This window comes from Epinephelus fuscoguttatus, linkage group LG11 (genome assembly GCF_011397635.1).
Source record: "Epinephelus fuscoguttatus linkage group LG11, E.fuscoguttatus.final_Chr_v1".
NCBI classification, from domain to species: domain Eukaryota; kingdom Metazoa; phylum Chordata; class Actinopteri; order Perciformes; family Serranidae; genus Epinephelus; species Epinephelus fuscoguttatus.
Window position 1 is genome coordinate 19,595,103 of NC_064762.1, and position 20,225 is coordinate 19,615,327.

The window sequence follows — 20,225 nt, forward strand, 5'->3', positions numbered from 1 at the left end:
TAAAATAAACGGTAATTGCCGTATGAGGGATTTAACTATGTAAAATATGTCAACTTTAAATTTATAACGAAGGTTTGGGTCAACAAGTTCCCTTAGCAAGTTAGAAAAGAACGCTTTGTCACGCTATTTCCTTTAAACTACATTTCCCAGAATGCCTCACCGTACCGACGCCTGGTCTTCACGTATGGTTCTTGCAGCGATTTTCAGACTGCGGACTGCAGCGCCCTCTGCTGTTTTAAGCAAATACATCGAGAATACTACAGTATTGAGGTGGGGTTTTTTTTTTGTTTTGTTTTTAAAAATATTTTCTCCTCTTTTTCCAACATGTCAATGTATTGGCCATTAGATTTTTGTTCGGTTGCTTTTTAAAATTTTTATTTATTTAAAATTCTATTTTTCCTTTGCTCAAATTATTTCCCTTCTTGTAATAATAATGATGATAATAATAATAATAATAATAATAATAATAATTATAGTTTATTTTTTAGCCATAAAGTGTCCTCAGTAAATCTCTTGGTCACAATTCTTAGACAAAATTAATTAATAAAAAATTTAAGGGATCCTTCTCAAACTGATTGTGCTTTAAATTCACATTAAAATTAATATTGGTCAATCAATTCTTTGACTGATTGATCGATTGATTTGGTTGGGCAATATTCTTTATCTTTGACGATTTATTTGATTTAGCCTTTTTGGGAAAGTAATTGCAAACTTTATAAGCAGGTATCTGCATATGTATGCATTTATTTATTATTTATCATCCTCAGATGAGACATAAGCAATGCACTCTGAGACTGACCAAAATGTAATAACTAACTGGCCCCCAAGCATTATGTTGAAACCTCAAGGGAGTGTGATGATATGCAAATTATATTCTGCGTAATGTATATAAATTGATATCCTTATTATATGATAACAAAGAACATGTAGACATGTGCATATTATAAAATGACTGGGGAATTAATTATTTTTATCCCCCACTGAGCATATTCTTCACAAAATGATGATTATCATCTAGAATTATGTCAAATTGTCAGGCAGTTCTCACTGAAAGGATAAGCAGTGAGTGTTTCCTGCTGATGAAAGTATCCTCTGAATGGTATTAATTGGCTACAATTCTACACCATGTTCATATTTATTCATTAACAACCACAAAAACACAGAGATGAGTTTAATCTGAATTTATTACCTCTGATACATTGTTTTGTTGAGCAATGACAACTAGGCAGTTAAAAAAATACAGTACACTTAACTTAAACATTAAAGCATTATAAAGCATACCTATGGCATACAAGAATAACTTTCCTAAAATGTACATCTTTACAAAGTGTTTACAAATAAAACGTTAAAAAAAAAGACAGAAAAGTGCAAAAAAGAGTCAATGAAGACAAACAATCCCCACCAGTGAAACAGAGGACAAAATGTACAATTAAAAAAAAAAACATACTTCATATTCCTAACTTGTTTTTGACGTACATTTCCTGATATGAACAGTAGGCCATGATATTGTGCTTTTTGACTTTTCACGTGTTGTTGTGATTTGGAACTTGTGTTAAGCAGTGCGTGATAAAAAATTAAAAAAAATCTTCTGAAAATATTCACAGTATTTGATTCAAATTTTTGCCTAACTCTTAATAAAACCATCTTTTAATAAATACTTTATTTTACAACTTGTCAGTGGCTTGGAGTGAGAGTGAGAAGGGCCAAAATAACAGTGACAAATAAATAGGACATTTTTTGTGATCTTTTTAAAGACAACAAATGTGTGGTAAACTTTATAAGGGGAGAGAAAACAATTGTGTTGTATGAACCTTATTAAAGTGACTTTCTTTGTGTGACCGTGGATGCAACATCAGTAGTGTGACAGTTGGGAGTGTCCCATAACGTAAACAAAGTAAACAGACTATCCATTTGAAAAAAATAAAAATACACCAAATACAGTACTGTAGTCTTTTAACGAACTCTCCTTCCTTCGTGGTCCCTCTTAAAAACAAATGTTAAAATTAGTATGATTAAAAACAAAGAAACATCCACTTGTTGAGATGCACATTCCACTCTACAAAATGGACGCCCGCCGGACTTTAACACGTAAAAACATCTCTGATTTTACTCAGATTCAAAATAAATACAAAGCCCTACGGTTTCTTATAGATTATCTAAAATATCAGCATCTTCTCTTGATTTTAAAGCGTGATACCCTATCGATGACAAAGGTGGCAGGTAGAGTGAAACACAATAACTTCAGATAGACTTACAGGTCTAAATCTAGTTATACTTAACCTACTGGATCTTAGCCGACGTGTTTTCTTTACAGCGGCGTCCTGTTTGTTATCGCTAAGAAGCTGTTAAAAGTGACGATCTAGCCTGAGTAGCAAATCTGAAGATCGCTATGTGAAAAAGCTGCTCGGTCAGGACTGTTTGATAGTGTAAGCATGGTCAAAAAGACTAGTGACCACTGTGGTTCACCTCTCTGACGTGGGTTAAAGGGACAGTTCACCCCAAAATCGTCTTAGCTGTCGTGCTATTTATCAGTCTATGTTAGGTTTGAGTTGCTGAGTATTGTCTTCCCCTCGCCTTACAATGGAAGTAGATGGCACTCGGCTTGTGGTGCTCAAAACGCCAAAAAAGTACATCTGAAAAACTCAACAGCAGTGTCTCCTTCCAGAAATCATGACCCGCTAACTTAAGATAATCCACAGACTTTCTTGTGAGCAGTTTCATGTAGGAACTACTTTCTTTCTACCAAACTCCACCTGCCAACTGTATCACTGCACAGAAGGAAGTGTACATCTACTCATGGATGAGAGATGCAAAAATTAGTGCTGTCCTCCTTGGCTGAGCTACAACGTTAGCTAGCTCAGTGGTGCTAGGTGAGCTAGCATAGACACGCGCTTCCCTTCAGCAGGACCGCATTAATTTTTGCATTTCTCATCCATGAGTAGATGCACACTTCCTTCTGCGCAGTGATACGGCTTGCGGGTGCAGTTCGGTAGAAAAGAAATAGTTCCTACATGAAACTGCTCACAACAAGGTCTGTGGATTATCTTAAATTAGCAGGTCATGATTTTTGGAAAGAGACATTACTGTTGAGTTTTTCAAACTTCCTGTTTTGGCACTTTGAGTGCCACAAGCCGAGTGCCATCTAGTTCCATTATATTCGAGAGAAGGCAGACACCTCTACAGCTGATATCTCCAAAACTCGGTGACTTACAACAAAAGAATCTAGTTCAATAAATAGCACTACAGGTAAGTGGAAAAATATGTACTTTTAATTTTGGGGTGAACTGTCCCTTTAAGATTACCTAGTGCTGAAAATGCAGTTAAAATAACCTTACCAGCAAATTAAAACAAAGAGCTTGACGTGGTGAGTCCGATTTTTGACGCTTGTACTTCAGTTTGAGATGTCGGGCACAGACCGGATTTTATTTCCTGCAATCGGTAACAGATATCCTGAACTACTGTAACTGTACAACAGTTTATTGGCACTGAGTCCTCCAGCTGAGCCGCTCCTCTCACACACACATAAAGCAACGTGTGAATTCCTTTGAATATTAAAAACCCATTCAGTCACACTGAATACCTTTACCAACAACTGAGAACATTTTTGCTTTGAACGCTTCCCCGCTGACCAGATCTGATTGAAACACACACAGAAGACTGTTGGAAGTGCTGAGGCAGCTCACATGCAGGCTTTTCACTATTACTAGTAACCTATCATGTATTTTACATTGAAGTTGTTACAAATATGGCTGCGATCAAAGAAACTGCTTCTATGTTTGTTTGTGGGCTATGATGTTGACAAAGGGTGTTCAAGGCAAAGCAGCAGTGTCCCTTTTGTTGCTATATGCTGTATGTTTACATATATTTGGCTTTTATTCGTCGTATAGACTCAGGCGAAGCTACTGGAGCTCAGACACTGAAACTTCTCCCTCAGAGACTGGACGATTTTGGGTTGGCTCTGCTGTGGCTCGCTCCACAGGTACTTCTCCAGTTCTTCGCGGTTCAGGGACCTCAGCGGGTCGCATGAGCGCACCGGTGTGCACGGCAGACTCTGGGAGTGGGCGAGACCCCGGCTCTGATTGGAAAGGGCCACTGAGCTGCCGTTTCGCCGCGCCAACCTGTCCTGCTCCTGCTCGCTCTCGTCCTCTGAGCGGATCTCGACATAGTCATCGTCGTCCTCCCCATCGTCCTTAAAGTTAGCCAGGTAGTTCTGGGTGGCGGTGAATATGCTCAGTGCAGAAGCCCGGTTCAGGACCACCACCTGTTGACCGTCGTGCAAAGTGAGGTCTGACTGTCCCTGGGTAGAGCGCTCTGGGAGGCTGCTCTGCCGACCAGCGCGGCCCAGACTGGGGCCATGGAGTCTGTCTGTGGATCGATCCACAGTGGGTCCGTTACATTTGAGTCCAGACTGGTTCTTCTCCTGCTGCTGGCCGCCCAGAGAGCCGAGCGACTGACAGTGACCGGATGGGGAAGACTTTGAGGAGGGAGTCGACGGAGCGTTAAAGGAAGGATGTCTCTTAATGGAACTGTACACGTGCTCCTCTTTTTCACTCGGCGCCGACATGCACGAGCTCCACCTCTGGGACGGCGGGGAGGTCTGAGAGGGAGGGGAGGTCTTGAGAGAAGGGATAGAGCAGGCCGAGGTGAGTCTGCGCTGTGGGGTGGAAGACGCTCGAGCATCGTTCAACTCGCTGGATGAGGAGACGAAGCTGGCCAGCTCTCCATTGCTGTATGTGGAGTGGAGCCAGTCCTCCTCCAGGGAGGTCTCAGGCATGGACGGAGAAGACGGCAGCCCTGGATGGGAGTGATGTGGGCCAGCTGGAGCGGAAGGATCCCTAAACATCACCTGGTCATAGAGCTGGGAGTACTCCGCTATCCTCGCACCTGGAGAGGAAACACAAAGAGGATGTAAAGAAGGTGTGAATACATATTTTTATAATAAACTATAAATCAAGGAATCTCTGTCTGTTTGTCTGTGTGGCCTTTGAGTATCTCGCAAACGGTCATCTGATCTACTTTACACTCGGTGGGTGTATTGCTGGGGGCCAGAGGACATGCGTTGTGGACTTTAGTGCAATGGGCTTTGTGCAGCATTGGGGGCGGGGCTTCACCGTGTATTTCACCAGTGTTTCTGACCATAGCTGCGACGGGTGTTTTTCAGGGGCAGATTTAGTGACTGGGGGTCCAAGGCAAACGCCATCTTGCTTTTCTTTACACCCTTTCTCTAACTGGGAATGTTGGCATTGGCAGTGATAGAAGATGTATTCAAAACCATAAGTACCACAAAGTAAAAGTCCTGCATTCAAATTTTTACTTTAGGTGAGGACTGAAAGAGAGGGATTATCAGCACATTGTACTTAAATGTACTGTCCAAGGTGGAGTTTTCAATTCTAATATAATGGTGGATAATTTAATGAATAATAATGCATCATATTTTAAATGTTATATTTTGTGAGTAAAATATGAATTTGAAATGAACACAGTAAATAATTACTGCTGCTGACTTGATTTTTTAAGGGTTTGGGTGGTCATTTGTCATTATTTTTGGATACAATGAGTTAGAATAGCAACATAATTCAATATTTTTTATATATAAACATCATAATAAATCTTTAGCTGTTTGGGGCCCAGGTGTATTTGATTGTGATGTTGCAACCAGAAACCCCACAGTCCAAGCAATCGGCCAGTTCCGAGCATACATGTTTTGAAGGGGCAATGCACAAGTAAATATAAAATTTGCACAAGACTTAAAAGCATGACAGTGTATGATTGCTTCTATTTCTAGCTGAGACGTGATGTAAAGCTTGATATGACCTTGCAAATGAATGACCCCAATTATACTACTTTCCACCAACATGGAACGGGCTATGTTAAAAATCCTGAACCTAATTTTGAAACATTTGGAGCGTTTCAACCAAAAAAAAATATTGGTCCGGAACCTAAAAGGTTTGTTTCCTGGCTGGAACCAAAAATGGCAGTTTTTTATGTTGACCTAAAGTGTGAACCGTGACAACATCAGTGGGCATGTCGTATTCTACAGGTTGGAAAACAAATAAATGAAATTCCAGAACATAACTTTGCAGGTAGGCTAATCAATGCTATCCACCATCCATTAATGACGCATTCTTGATTACCTGAGCAGACCAAGTTCAAGAACCAGATCTCATTTGGTGAAAAAAGGGGGTATTAGTTCCTTGAAATGAGGTACAGAGATTTTATATTTGAGGAAAAAGAGAGTGCTCTAATCACATTGGTACTCAGTATTGGCAGATGCCCTGAGTTTCAGTTTTGGGAAAGCATTCAGACTGAGCGAGGTCAGTGCATTCTTAGTTGCCACTATCAACAACGCTAGAGTTAGAAACAATCGTTCTAAGAGCTACATGTTTGGTCTTACCTATGGCAGTTCCCCCTTGTTTCTTTTCTTCCAAGATGGCTGCCAGGTCTTTTTGCTTCTTCTCATTTCTGGCGCGACTACAAGCGTCTCCAGGGTCCATGCTCCTCATGCGCAGCAGCTGGTTGGCTTTCTTGATCTTCTGGCTGTACTGCCGCGCCATCAGGAACACGCGGTTCTTTGATTTATCCATCAGGTCCAAGTCCACAGACTCACCCAGCAGGAGAGAGGAGGAGGCCAGCGGCGAGTCCAGCCCTGCCAGCTCCCCCGAAAACAAGCTGTGGAGCTCCTTGAGGGGAATATCCCTCTGAGGGGTGCTTCGCTGAGGAAGCTCCACCAGGTCGTCGTCCTCTAGGCGGAAGCTGCCGCTGCTGAGGCGAGCCAGTCTGTTACGGATGCTCTTCACGGTGCCGGGGAGGGGCTCTGGGGTGGCAGGAAGGGGGCGAGCTGCAGGACCAGGACTGTGGTTTTCTTCTGCAGTGGCGCCTTCACTTTGAGGGTCTGGCAGTTGGATGACTGGGATGGTGAATGACGGTGTAGAGGTGACAGGTGGGGGTTTAGGCTGATGTGCTGGGGGACTCTTGGGTGGAGGGCTGGCTGCTTGAGGACTAATTACAGGGGGGCTCTTTGTAGGGCTGTTTTTAACTGAAGACGCCTTCTTAGGCGACTCAGTGGCACCAACAGGGAAGGCAGCAGGAAATCTATCAGCTTTCTTCTCATTGTTCTTGATGTAGTTCTCCAGATCGTTCCAGATCTCATCGACCTGCTCTGACATCTTATCCCCTTTCTGTGAGCGCTGGGAGAAAGTCTCAGAGGCAGACGAGGAGGAATAATCTGGCTCAGAGGAACATGGGACAGGGTGGGACGTGTCTGGTGCTTCGTCCTCTACAAAATGGAGACTTTCCTCGGATACAAACCCTCCGAGGCTTTCAGTTAGGTCCTGCTCAGAGGCCAGGAGACTGTCCCTCTCTCGTTGTAGTTTGTCGCCTTCATTCGTTCCTTTAGGCTCTGTTGATGGAGGCTCCCTGAAGCAGATGGTGTCGTAGATGTTCTCCTCCACTATCTTGAGCTCACATGGCCCAAATGGCCTCCCCTCCTGTGTTGAGGACCGGTTGCTGTCTGAGGAAGTGTCTGGTTCAATCAGTGGCTCTGTGATCGCAGGAACCTCTGGAGCATTTAGTACCCTTGCTGCTTGGGCCTGGGAACCCTGTGCATCTGCAGAAGTTTCTTTCCGGCTCTCCTCTGGGTCCCTTCTGACGAGGCCCATGCTCTTCAAGTCCTCATAACTGATGTTGTCATACACGTTTTCTATATCGTCTATCGTCAGCTGCTCAGCTGAGGATGATCCAGATATGTCGTTGCTGGAGGATTCAGTGTGGATCACTTCCAGGTTGCTGTGATCAGTCTGGTCGTCATCAGGACTCTGTCGGGCCTCCGTTGCCTTCTCCCCCGCGCTGCTCGCCCTCCGCAGGACTCTGCTCCCGTCAGGTGGAGGGTCAATCTGCACAGTGGGCACCTGTTCAACATGCCAGCTGCAGGGCCGAGCTGTCTTGGGCGATGAGGTGGCTTCCATCCTCTCCGTGGGCGTCTCTGGTTCTGGCCCGCTCTGCTCTGTCGGGACAAACATCTGGTAGATGTCCTCGTCCTCGTCGTCGGGCTGCATGGTCCGCTGGCGGGTGGGGAACATGGCCCTGCGAGCGCGGTGGTCCGCCCAGATGTTCCTTACAGGATTCTCACTCTCTGTGATTACTACAGAGGGGATGGGGGTGTCTGGCGGCTCCTCTGTCACGTGAGGTGTCCTGAGAAGCGGTGGGTGGCGACTTCCATCCCTCACCAGTGATTCTCTGGCTTTCTGCAGGACAGGAAAGCAGACGTTGTTGTTTAACATGTCGTTAAGTTAGTCTAAAATCATCAAGACATAAGCAGATTAAATTATCATGGTGAATTTGTGATTAATACCTGTAAGTCTGAGGAACTCATGTTGAAGGTTTTCCACTGTTCTATACTGTCGACAGATGCCTGAGGGTTCAGCCTCTTCCTACTGCTTTTGCCAGGGACTCGCAGCCGCTTTCCGCCTCCCTGAATGCAGAGTTATCAGCATTAACAACATATCTGAAGAGGTCATACTATATGTATGAGCATCACTCGTTGGGCAGCTTTAAACTCACCAGGCCACTGTCATCTTCGTCGTCAGCATCTTGCTGATGAGGCTCCTCTTCTCTGTCACTGTGGTCAAAGTGATCGCCGGGGTCCAGGGACTCCTGCGATTGATTGATGAGGCTGCGGCTGCGGCCGATGGTGCCCAAAGCCAGCTGAGACATTGGCGAGAGCAGGGTGGCTCCCAGACTTATTCGCTGGAGAGGAGAAAGGTTTTTTCAAGAGACTGTGTGAGAACTCATGCACCTCAACTTAGAATTTATTTAGTTAACAAAACTATGAATAAATATGTCAGCAACCTTTTTTTCCATGAGTAAGACTAGACGACGACGAGACAGCACCTACGTCATTAAACACTAACTGTGATCATATCAACATGCAGTACTGATGATGAAAAAAAGTAGTTAAAAAACTTTAAGTAAAATCTTGTTTTACTTTAGTTGCCCAAAAAAGGGCAACAAAATATTTTAGAGTGGTCAGCCAGTGTTAGTTAAGCAGTTGTGTATTTGTGTGTTGGTCCATGTTGCAAGCATTGGTTATATGAGTGGGGATGTCGACGTGAAACTGAAGTAGGGCAAGTAATAATTCAACCTGTGTTTTTCATTAGATAATAAAATAAAATCTTATGTGAAATAAGTTGGACTAAATCGACAAAATTATTTTTTAGGCTAGGCTAGATTCACCTTCTTTGATGACTAAAAAAATTAAATGGCAACAGTTGTCATCGATTAAAACTAAACTAAAATAGTGATGTTTTTTGTTTGTTTTTTAAAAACTAAGATAAAATTAAAATTGCTCAGACTTAAAACTGGACCAAAAAACAGGATGAGGTTGGGTTAGGGTTATATGATAAAAACTAACAAGGACATTTGACACAGGACTAAGACCAGGACTAAATTAAAAAATAAAAGCAATAAATTAACACTACCTGAAACTGTTCATCATGTCTGGTTAAGACTCACCTTTTCACCATCTGTGTTGGCAGCATTCTGCTTTGCATTCTTCAATAACTTTGATAGAGGTTCTGGAAAGTCAAAGAATTATCGATTAATTCTTGAAGTTCAGCCTTGCAAATTGTATAATTCAAAAAAGATATAAAATCCTTTTGTAATCTTGTTACCTTTCCTGCGTCCTCTACGAGGAGTTGGACCCTCCTTGGTCTGAGGGGAATCCTTCTTGTCGCCATCAGGGCTGTAATGAAACCCGGGATGATCTGGAGAAATCATAGAAAAGATGCCAAAAACATAATTATAAAATGCATCAAATATGGTTGCTGTAGAAGAACATAAAATTAAACAGACTTTAAAAAATATGATTTTGTTAAATTATACATATATAAATAGACACTTACGCATTGCATCCATCTCCAAAATCGCTTGTTTGGCCTAGAATTGAAATAAAATGAGGGTGAGTTAAACAGGTTATGAGTGAACATAAAAGCTGACACTAGGTGGCGCCACATTACAGTCCTGTGAACTACTGTGCTCAAGTTTGGCACTCAAGAGGCCACTTTATGTAATCATGGTGAACTTTCCCAGTGACCTTCACCCCTGAGGAGGAATCATCAGTTTCCACTTGCACAAGGCCAGAGGCAGAAGAAGAGACAGAAAAGTGATTGTGATTTAATGAAAACAAATGAGGGGAAGGAGTCAGAGCGCATTAAAGTGTGGAGAAAAAGCAGGGAGGGAAAAAAAAGATGGAGGTGAAGAAGAAAACAAGTGGACAAGAGGGAGTGGCATTTCCAATACATCCCACTCAAAGTCTGTGTTTACGCCGTCAGTGAACTTAGAGGGAGCTGTCAGGAGGCGAGTCGCTCTTACCTTGGCGGGGATTTTGGCCGGATGGTTTTCAAGTATGAGTCTCTTGAGGTGTAAGATCCACATGCGCTTGTCTTGCTGTGATTTGGCCTGAGGGCAGAGCGCAAAACATCAGAGGGAAGATAATATCAGACATGCAGTTTAAGAGGCGGTCGAGAGGGCTGCGATAAAACCCTTGAACATTTGGAACACGGCTTTCTTACATCACACATATTAGCTTTAATTTTTCAGCACTTGTCCAAAACACAGTGGTTAGGTAACAACAATGGCTGCCATTAGCCTCTAAACACTCAACATGTCTGAGCAACTCAGCAAGGTGAGCCTGGACACCTGCAAATAATCATCACACTTTCTGACTGCACCCTTGCTGCACAGTTCAAACACTTCACACTTTGACTTTTGTTATGATATGCACTCTCTTATGTAACACTGCTGTACCTGGACTGTGTGCTGAAGTTTGGGATTCTTGTAGTGAAACACACTGAAACTCAGCGGTTCTTTAGGAATCACCTCCACCAGCATCAGGTTACAGCACTGCAGGAAAGAACAACAGGAAGTGAAAACACTGTTGCAGAGCAGAAACATCTGCATATTTCTATGTCTCTCTTGAGGACACAAGATGCTTCAAAGACACGACTGACCAGTATGTGAGCCTTGTACGTGTAGGTTTCCTCTCGTTTCTTGGTGATGAGGAGAAGCTTGTCAAACAGGAAGAGCGTTCTCTCATTTTTGGCTCGCTGCAGACGAAACGTTCCTTCGAGAACCAACTCTCCGTAGCCGATCAGGTCAGGGCCCTTCCAGTTGGTCAGCAGGCTCTGGATTTCCTGCAGAAAGCACAAAAATACAGGTAAATGTAACTAACTGCACTCCCCGAAAGAAATATTTTCATATTTTTGTAAAAATGAAACAGTGATTCCAGAGAGAAGCAGACAGAGGGGTCTACAGTCTGTGTTTGAAGGATATATCCAGGATGTGAAAATGACTCAGCAGCAACAACAGGTTAAAAAGACAAAGATAGTTAGAAGCTAAAGCCGAGCTATAGGCTACAGATCACAGTGTAAAAGCGAACCACCACATCACTGCTGATCGCCACACAAGACAATGAATATAAAGGGAAACTTTGCTGATACTGAACCAGCTGTGTGGCATCGCAGTGTGTGCAGATGAACGGTGGTTGGCTTCGCCCCCGTGTTGCTGCCAGCACCTGGACCTCCACCGTCAAACAACATTCATCTGCGCACAATGTGATGACACAGAGCTGGTTGAATATCAGCCAAGTTTCCCTGCTTCCCTTCACTGGTTCCTGTACAGCAGGATCGGTCTTTATTCACTGTTATAATCATTAAAAAGCAAAAGCAGCATGTGTACACATTCAGTAGGCTATATCTTCAGTAGCTAGCTAGCTAACCCTACACTTTTCAGGGTTTGATTTTGGTTTTGGAACAGGGAAGAAACATATATCTTTTTCCAACCTCTCCAGGTAACGAGTATCATTAATACACAACGTGCCCCAGACACAACATTTAGCTCCAAATCCACAAAACCAGCCTGAAAATGAGGGAAATCTGAAACGACTGCATTAGAGTCAAGGGAGCACAGCTGTGTTGTTGTCAGACCCTGGTCTGACCCGGCTCGATGCTACTTTATGATTGGCCTGTCTGTGTCTATGGGCAGGACTTAGCGAAGGGTCAATTGAACAATTTACAAACTCTTGCACAATTCATGCAGTATAAGTCTCATTGATCTTATTGAATGCTCAATTCTTCCCAAACAGTCCCTCTCTGACAGGGAACTGAACTAAAAGTGAAAATCATCTATCGCTCTTTAGAGCCAGACTCCACTGACAAAAACAGTAATTTTTCCTCACTGAACACTGAAGCTGTTGGTCTACCACTGCCTCGATCTGTAATTTGTTGGTGTTACTGTGTGACTTAACTGACTCCAAACTAATTCTTTAAAACAGCAAAGTAAAGAAAAACCCCTATGACTTTTGGATTCTTCATTTATTGTGAAGGCATGCTGGAAAAACAAAGTTTTCTTCATACATTCAAGGTAACACGGGCGAGTAACTGATGTACAAATGTTCATTTGGAAAGGTTGGTTTTTAAAGATAGTGTGAAGGAGGACGCTAAAGGATGTCTGCTGTGCTACTGGATGAAGGGAGAAACAGACTATAACCAGAAGGTTAAGGACACGTTACAAACAGATTTGCAGGGGGGTAAACACAAAAAAAAGGCAATGAAGAGGACAAAACAACAAAATGCTGAAATCTCCACAGAGCCAATCCTTTCTCCAGAGCGAAGGCTTCCTCACACATTCCTGCATTCATCTGACCCTTCTGGCTCCCAGCTGATAAAAGAAACAAGCTTCCCTTTTATGTGCCCTCCTTATGCAAGGCCATCATTAGCCCAGTGGAAAGCGCAGCGACTTGCGTAAGACGTGGGGAGGATCAGAGCCTTGGCTGACTCAAAGCTAGACTCCACATAACTGTTCTGCAGAACAATAAAAGAATTGGCTCCTTGAAAAGGCTCGACACTGCCGCGTCTGTTTTTGTTAAAGGAATAATGAGAGACGTGGAAAGTGTGCGGGGTGCATCATGGAGGGGATCACACGCTCGACATTTAGTGGACTCAGAGGCGTCGAACAAGTGGAAAACACCTGTTTGATAATGAAATATTTTGCGTCAGGCTTTATTCTTATGTGTGCTTGTCGTACCTGCAACCTAACGGCGTGCTCGTGCTTCCTCTTCATGTCGTTGATGTGCCAGGCCACTCTCTGCATGGTGTCTATGGCTTCCTGCACAACCTCGTAGGTCTCTGTGTCCTTCTCCATGTGGTTGGCTATCTCCTGCACGGACATGACACTGGGAGTCAGCACACACACACACACACACACTGTATGCACATGCACAGGGGGCTCACTCATACAGGCACCTATGTGTGTGTTTCTGCACTCTAATGCAAGCACATACATACACAGGAACATACACACTGAGCGCCATATGTCTAAACATTTGGCTTCTCCAGTGGAGATTGTCACTGGGAGCTGAGTCAGAATCGCTGCTATCCAACCGTACACATGCATTTGTATCAGTATGGATAAAAACATTAGCGAGTCCTGGACTTAACAAGTGCATGCCTGTGCTTGCATTTCTGTGGGTTTAAGAGTAATTGTTTGCGTGTAAGTGTGTTTTGGAGCGAGGCAGGCATCAGACAGACAGACGTACGTGCAGCAGTAGGTGGTACTTGAGGATCCTCTGCACTGGCTTGAGCAGGTAGGAGCCCAGGGGCAGGGAGTGCCTCAGAGATTCCTGGCGCTCGCGGAAAAACTTGGCCAACGCCTTGTTCCTCATGCACTCTGTTAGCACAGCCACCGACCTGTGGAGACAAAACACAGCCAATAAGATATCAGGGATGTGTAGCAAAGCAATTACACACTGATGATAAGTTAAAAGCTGTAATGTATGTCCTGACAGACGATACTAAAAAAGGAAAAGACAGAAAGAAATATAAGGCATGGTGTGTGAAGACTGTATATATCACATTATCAATTTGAGTATTTTTATATCTTTTGGATGTGTGTAAAATAATGCATCAACTCTCTGCATGCCTGTCCTGAATACTCTGTTTCCAATGTTTTCTCTACTCTGGCTACAGTATGACGTCACAGTGCGCAGGATTTCTTTATATGGTCGTCTGCTCCAGGCGCGCTACTGCAAGTGTTTACATTACGTAGCCCACACTGCTACATGTAGCTACATGCTAACCTCAGGGAAACGTGTAATTTTGGTTGCTGGTGTTGTTAATTTCTCCCTGCTTTCAGATCATAGTCCTGCTGGGACATATCTGGTTGTGTTAAGAAGCTTTAATTGGTAATTTTTTATGGTAGAAAGTGCCGCTGTTCTCTGTTACAGTTATTGTGTAGTGGCAGTGACAGTGCAGAGACACCGAGATATGGAGGACCTGGCAGTGGAGCAGACTGGGCTTTTTAAGGAGAGGGGGCTTCAAGAGACATGTTCTAGTAGAAAGCTTAGACACAAGTGCGAACCTGAAAATGAGCATAAAAGGTCATCTTTAAAAGATCCCTTCCCTGACTATTGTTTCAAGAGCCCTGGCACACTAAGCCGACAATCAGTTATCCATTAATGTCAGGCCGTCAGTGAGCATCTGTTGCCCTACTTTTTGCAGTGTGTTCCGCACCGTTGCAACTATTTGGCACTTGTGGAATTGGCATTGGAGACTGCGGAGCTGACCAGTGAATGAAATCGCTCTAATTTGCGGTTCTACTTAAATTGTGAGAAGAGAACTAGAAGTGAAAGTCAGGAGGGTTTGTGCAACGTCGCGTTGTGTTGTTAATGTGCTAACTGGCTAACTAGCATCTTGAATCCTTCCTGTTGGTCTCCCCTTTTTGAAAATAAGGAATTAAGACAACTGCCACCTGCTGGTATGGAGAGTAATTTCCTCTCATGCAGGCAAAGAGTGTACATGCTAATTGGCCGTTGGCTGTAGTATCTGCGGTGTGTTCAAGTGCAACTTTTTGGCCGAGACAAAGGCAACATGAGGCGACAACAGTCAGCCCTTGTCGCCAGTACAGTACTTCTTTGATAACAGTTTGGTGTGTCTGGGCCTTCAGACTGACATGAAAAATGGTGATGCTGTCCTTAAATGTTCAGTGTTTCAAGGTTGGGTGTACTCCATCAGATAAAACTCTTCACACACAAACATTTTATTCCTTTTTAATTTCAATTTGTATTTTGTTTTTTTCTTGTCCAATGAAGGTCAGTAAATGGTGAGGCTAGTAAATAATCGTTCAGTCCTATTTCAGCTTCAGATCTCAGTCTCAATTGATGCTTTTACTGTTTTCTCCGGCGCATGCGCACGCATACACAGTGGAAAAGACAGAGAAAGACAGTTGTGAATTACCCAAAACTTTCTTACTGTGGCTCTTGTGCGTGTGTGTGTGTGTGTGTGTGTGTTTGCGTGTGTGAGCGCATGCATGTGCATGTCTGCATGTCTAAATTCCAGTGAGGCTCCACACAGGCCTCACATTGTTCTGGAGGAAACCCGACCTTAGAGCACAGCATGGCCATGATACATCTGCAGCCGCTCTGTGTGTGTGTGTGTGTGTGTGTGTGTGTGAGTGTGTGATTGTGTGAGTGAGTGTCTTCCGTGTGTGTGTGTGCACGTCTGTCGTGTGTGACCTTGGTTGGGGTCACCAGCTGTGGTGTGGATGTGGGAGAAGGTCTATCTCAAACAGCTGACAATAGCCCCTTCACACACACACACACACACACACACACACACACACACACACAGAGTCAGCACACAATTAGCCACAATTAGTTTGTAAATTGTTTCTTCCTCCACGTGCCTTTCTTATCCTACACTGCGAAAGAAAAATGGTAGCCAGAGGAGAAGGTGTGTTCGGTAGGTGCCGTGTATCTTGGCATGAAGAGCAGCGTCGCGTTTCACACACACACCGACACAAAGGAGCTCCACATTATTCCTCCCATAGGAGCGCACTCACACAGAGCTTAATAAAACATTAACAGCGTTAGGTATGATAAGGTGACAACTGTAATACCCCATCTGTCAGTGTGTGAGCTGTAACTCTGTCAGTAGGCAGCGAATAAAAGAATGGAGGAAGAAGAAAAAAAACTGGGGCATGGAGGAGGGAGGCAGAGAGACCCTGAGGCACAACTGACGGCAGACACATTGACTCCTGCTGAGGTGACTTCTATGGAGCGTGTCAGTTTGTCAGGGAGGAGAAAAAGGTAATGCATTGATCGACGTACACAATGGAGCTATGTGAGACGCTGGGAAGACAGTATGTGGAGGTGAGATCGAGATAGGGTGACAAGCAGAAGATGGGTTTTGTACAGTAGACAGGTGAACTGAATATATGCACACACACACACACACACACACACTTTGGTTGCTGCCTTACCGTGGGTAGTTGGTGCAGTACTGAGTATAAATGTGGAATTCTTCACTCTGTAAAACAAAACAAGGGCAAATTAGTTGATGCAATAAAGTGACAGGACGCAGGACTAACTCAACAGTCAAGAAGGTAAAGATGATGTCATGTGATGCTGATGTGTGTTCACTTGTGTGTTAAATCCAGGCCTGGATTGCCTTCCTATTGATCCTGTTGTTTCCCATTCTCCACGAGCACGCAAAACATAGGTTTTGATCAACATTTGTATATACAGAGCAACCAGTTGTCTCTCTTTTCTATGACAAAAATATGTTTAAAAGGTGACCCTCTGTAGCTTTAACATCAGTTTTCTAACAAGCTCACAGTCACAATGTTTGCAGGTATGATGTTTTCTATGTTCACCACCGTGAGGGTGCATCTCTGACAGTTTTTTTTGGGTAATTTTTGGTTCAGCATAATTACAGGATAACATTTAATTAAAGGTCAGTGACGTATGTTTTTGCTCTTAAACAACAAATCATGTACTTTGTGTCTACTGTCAACCTGCTTGATGAGATCTGATTTGGAAAGTCAGTTTCCTCTTTCAAATCACTTCATGAAAAAGTATTTTTATCATGCGGCCTTTTGAAAAAAAAAAAAAGAACTTCATTATCATATAAATGTATAAATTGATCAGATGTTTTTATGGTTCATTGTTCTCATGTGTATGTGTTTACGACTGTATTTTTTTGTTTTTTCACTTTGTAACTTCTGGTTTTAATAAATTCAATATAAAAAAAACTTTATTATTGTCTTATTATTGTGACCATGCATGCTAAAAGCTTCCCATTTTTTATGTTTTACCAGACAGCCACTGGTTTTCTTTCATTTCTGTTTGATGAGAAAATTTCATGACAGTCTCCAGACTGATGACATCACAGTCGACATCAGGTCTACATTAGTTTTTATGAATGTTATACTATTGTTGCTTCATAACACAGTTTAATTGCATTTTAATTTGAAAAGTCTACACTGTTTTCTCATAACAATAATGTTCCTTTGACGTTCACAAAGCTGGATTTCACAACCAAAGCAAGAGTCTGCTAATAATCACATCATATGAAAATAATCTGAACACAATGGATATCTGGAACAAGTAAAATTGGTTCCAAACCACTTGTACTGTACGATGCTTTCAAGGTCAAGATTTTCTGTCCTTCTCGCCTCACTGGTCGGACTGTACCTGTAGCGGTCCGGTGCAGATTTGATGACGGTTATTTCATGTTTACGGCTCTACACACTCTGAGCCCACAGACAAGGCATCCCCTCTCCTCCGTTCAGTGCTACTAATTGAAAGTCAACCCTGTAGCTTATGATTAGCCCTCGCCCTGGCCTTTAAGTCTCTTTTGATCCCGACGGCCCTGAGCGCTCGGATTATACATCCCCTCATACTTCATCGCCGCCCCTTTAATTGAGACTTTTCCCACCTTGCATGCCTCTCTGAACATCAAAGACATCAGAGGCCGTATGATTTTTCAGAGCCTGAATGAACCTCTTTTTCTCCATTCTCCACGCCCTATTTCTTGATCTCATTTTCCATGCCATCTCTTTATCGATCTTCTATGGATATTTTTTTGATTTTCCTCTCTTTTAGAAATGTATTCCTGCTCTTTTCGGATCCACACTCCCCCTCATCGAGCTCTGTTGGAGGCCCGGACGTGAACCCCTCACTGTTGCATAACGTGAGAGCCCAACTGAACTCTATTTGTGTCCATAAACATTTGGGGGTCACAGGATGCAGGAAGCGACATCATAAACACACAGGGCAGATGACAGTCTGTCCTGGTTCATGATGTGTGCTCACACACGCACACACATTGAGAGAAATGTGGACATTCACACATATTTCCCAACATGTGATTCATGGTCATACAGCATGCATACACTGGGCGTGTGTGGATGTTTCTTGCTTTAGATAAATATACATTCCTATTCAAGCCACAGCGAACAATTCAAGCTACCTACACAAACGCAAACAGAACACACACACACACGCAGACTCTCACGATTTGTCAGCCCGAGGTGCTCCGTGGGAACTTTCCTAAATTGAAGAGCAGGGCTCTCCTCCTAGTCTCCAGCAGTCTGCCGCCACAGACCAGGCCTAAGCGCAACCAGATGTGCCACCATCGATTCCTGACGACACACACCAACGCACGCTGCTGATACACGCTCTTAATACCCCTCTGGACCGTGGACCCGAGACCACAAGATACATAAATGCTTCTATGAAGTTCAAATTTGTGCAGAGCATGCACGTCTGCAGACTTTGTCATTAAAGCTGACATGTCTGCACACACTCTTTGAAGCCAACCATGTAACCAGCTGACCCTGAAATAGCTCAGATCTATAATATGCTTCCCTTTGAGAAATATATACAAGCTAAGCTAAATCATATAATCATCAAATCCAAATGCTGCATGTGAGAGCTTTGGCTCCGACACAGGATGAAAAATACCCCCTTCTGGAGTATCAGGATACAAATTATATAGAAAGACTTATTTTTTTGAGCTGTGGCTGCTGATCGCTCCTCAGTGAAACAAGACAAGGTTGAGTTATTTCAGCACCCGCTGATCGTTTTTAACGAGAACGTCATAAATCTGCAGTTTTCGTTGATTTGTCAAGACTGGACAGGTCATGGTGAGTCATCAGGGAAGCACTGAATATGACAGAATCACTAGGGGCGAAAAAAAGGAGCCCGAGATCTTGTTGTAATAGTGCTCCCTGTGCTTCAGTCAGCATGTAGCAACCCATAAAACGCGTTAAAGGCTTACTCATCACATAGCAGAGCTAGGATCTAGTCAAACAGAGAGGATCATGAGGATAGATAGCCAATTATCTGAGAGAGAGAGAGGGAGAGAGAGAGAGAGAGAGGCAGAGATTTACTACTAGATCTGACTCCTCTTCAAACACGGTGCTGGGTTGTGATTCTTGGCCGCTCAGGCTAGAAAAATATTAGCTGCGAGTGTCTGTGTGAGTGTGTATGAGTTAGATGTGCGACAGCGGATAGTGAAAGAGAGGCTTTGTGGTTTTTCTAGGTCTTAGCGACCATGACTAACCTTCTGCAATACAAAAGAACTCAGGTTACTATTCTGGTCACAACCCTTTTACCAGAAGTCAGCCTGTAAAATGATGAAACCACAAACACACACACACACACACACACACACACACACACTCACACACACACACACACACACACACACACACACACACACTTGTATGTCTCACTGTAAATGGTGATGGTCAGTAGTTACACAATATTTCCAGTCAGTGGACGCAACCAACCTACTTACTGACAAATCCATCGAAGCCTAAAGACAGCTTTCACCATCAACAGCTACTGTCTCCTCCTGAGACCTGAGCTATTGTCTGCTAAGCATTTTTATTTTCTCCTAGCTATTTGGGCTAAGTAGGACCTGATAACTTCAAAAAACAAAGTGTGTTATCCAGCTGTTCAATCACAGTGTAGGAGGGGCGGGACAAATACCACAAACACCAACTGTTACATCACTGAATAACAACAACGCTGAAAGAGAAATTCATACTGAACCCACACAGACTGAGGGGTTCGTCCTCTCTCCCTACATGCTTCAGCTGTCCCCTTCATCCAGAGCAAGTACTTTGGGATGGCAGTTTTACTTCTGACGATATTCTGTGTCATGGCAACCAGACGCAACCAAAGTGTCTCAGCTGAAAAAACGCTGCACCTTCTTTGCATCTCACTGTCCTTCTGTGCTCTGCATTTAACAATTAACAAGAATTTAATTTGTTTCAAAACTGTCATATTTGTTATTTAGAAAGCAACAACATACCTAATAACTAAAATCAGGATAAACCGAGTAAAAGATGGCGGTCAAACTACACATTGCGCTCTTAATCCCCAC

General features: G+C 43.4%; 1 protein-coding gene across 2 annotated transcripts in view; it reads right to left on the minus strand.

Moving 5' to 3' along the window:
• Positions 1–3,080: 3,080 nt before the first annotated feature.
• LOC125897191 (pleckstrin homology domain-containing family G member 1) overlaps positions 3,081–20,225 on the minus strand; it is a 55,286-nt gene continuing 38,141 nt past the window's right edge. For both annotated transcript variants that reach the window (XM_049590313.1, XM_049590312.1), the window contains exons 5-17: positions 16,312–16,358; positions 13,592–13,742; positions 13,081–13,212; positions 11,007–11,189; positions 10,804–10,899; positions 10,369–10,455; positions 9,900–9,933; positions 9,669–9,761; positions 9,511–9,572; positions 8,560–8,745; positions 8,351–8,470; positions 6,395–8,243; positions 3,081–4,884 (exon numbers count right to left, since the gene is read on the minus strand). In XM_049590313.1, coding sequence (XP_049446270.1) covers positions 3,890–4,884; positions 6,395–8,243; positions 8,351–8,470; positions 8,560–8,745; positions 9,511–9,572; positions 9,669–9,761; positions 9,900–9,933; positions 10,369–10,455; positions 10,804–10,899; positions 11,007–11,189; positions 13,081–13,212; positions 13,592–13,742; positions 16,312–16,358 — 4,035 coding nt within the window. In that variant the 3' untranslated portion in view covers positions 3,081–3,889. The remainder of the gene's footprint in view (positions 4,885–6,394; positions 8,244–8,350; positions 8,471–8,559; positions 8,746–9,510; positions 9,573–9,668; positions 9,762–9,899; positions 9,934–10,368; positions 10,456–10,803; positions 10,900–11,006; positions 11,190–13,080; positions 13,213–13,591; positions 13,743–16,311; positions 16,359–20,225) is intronic.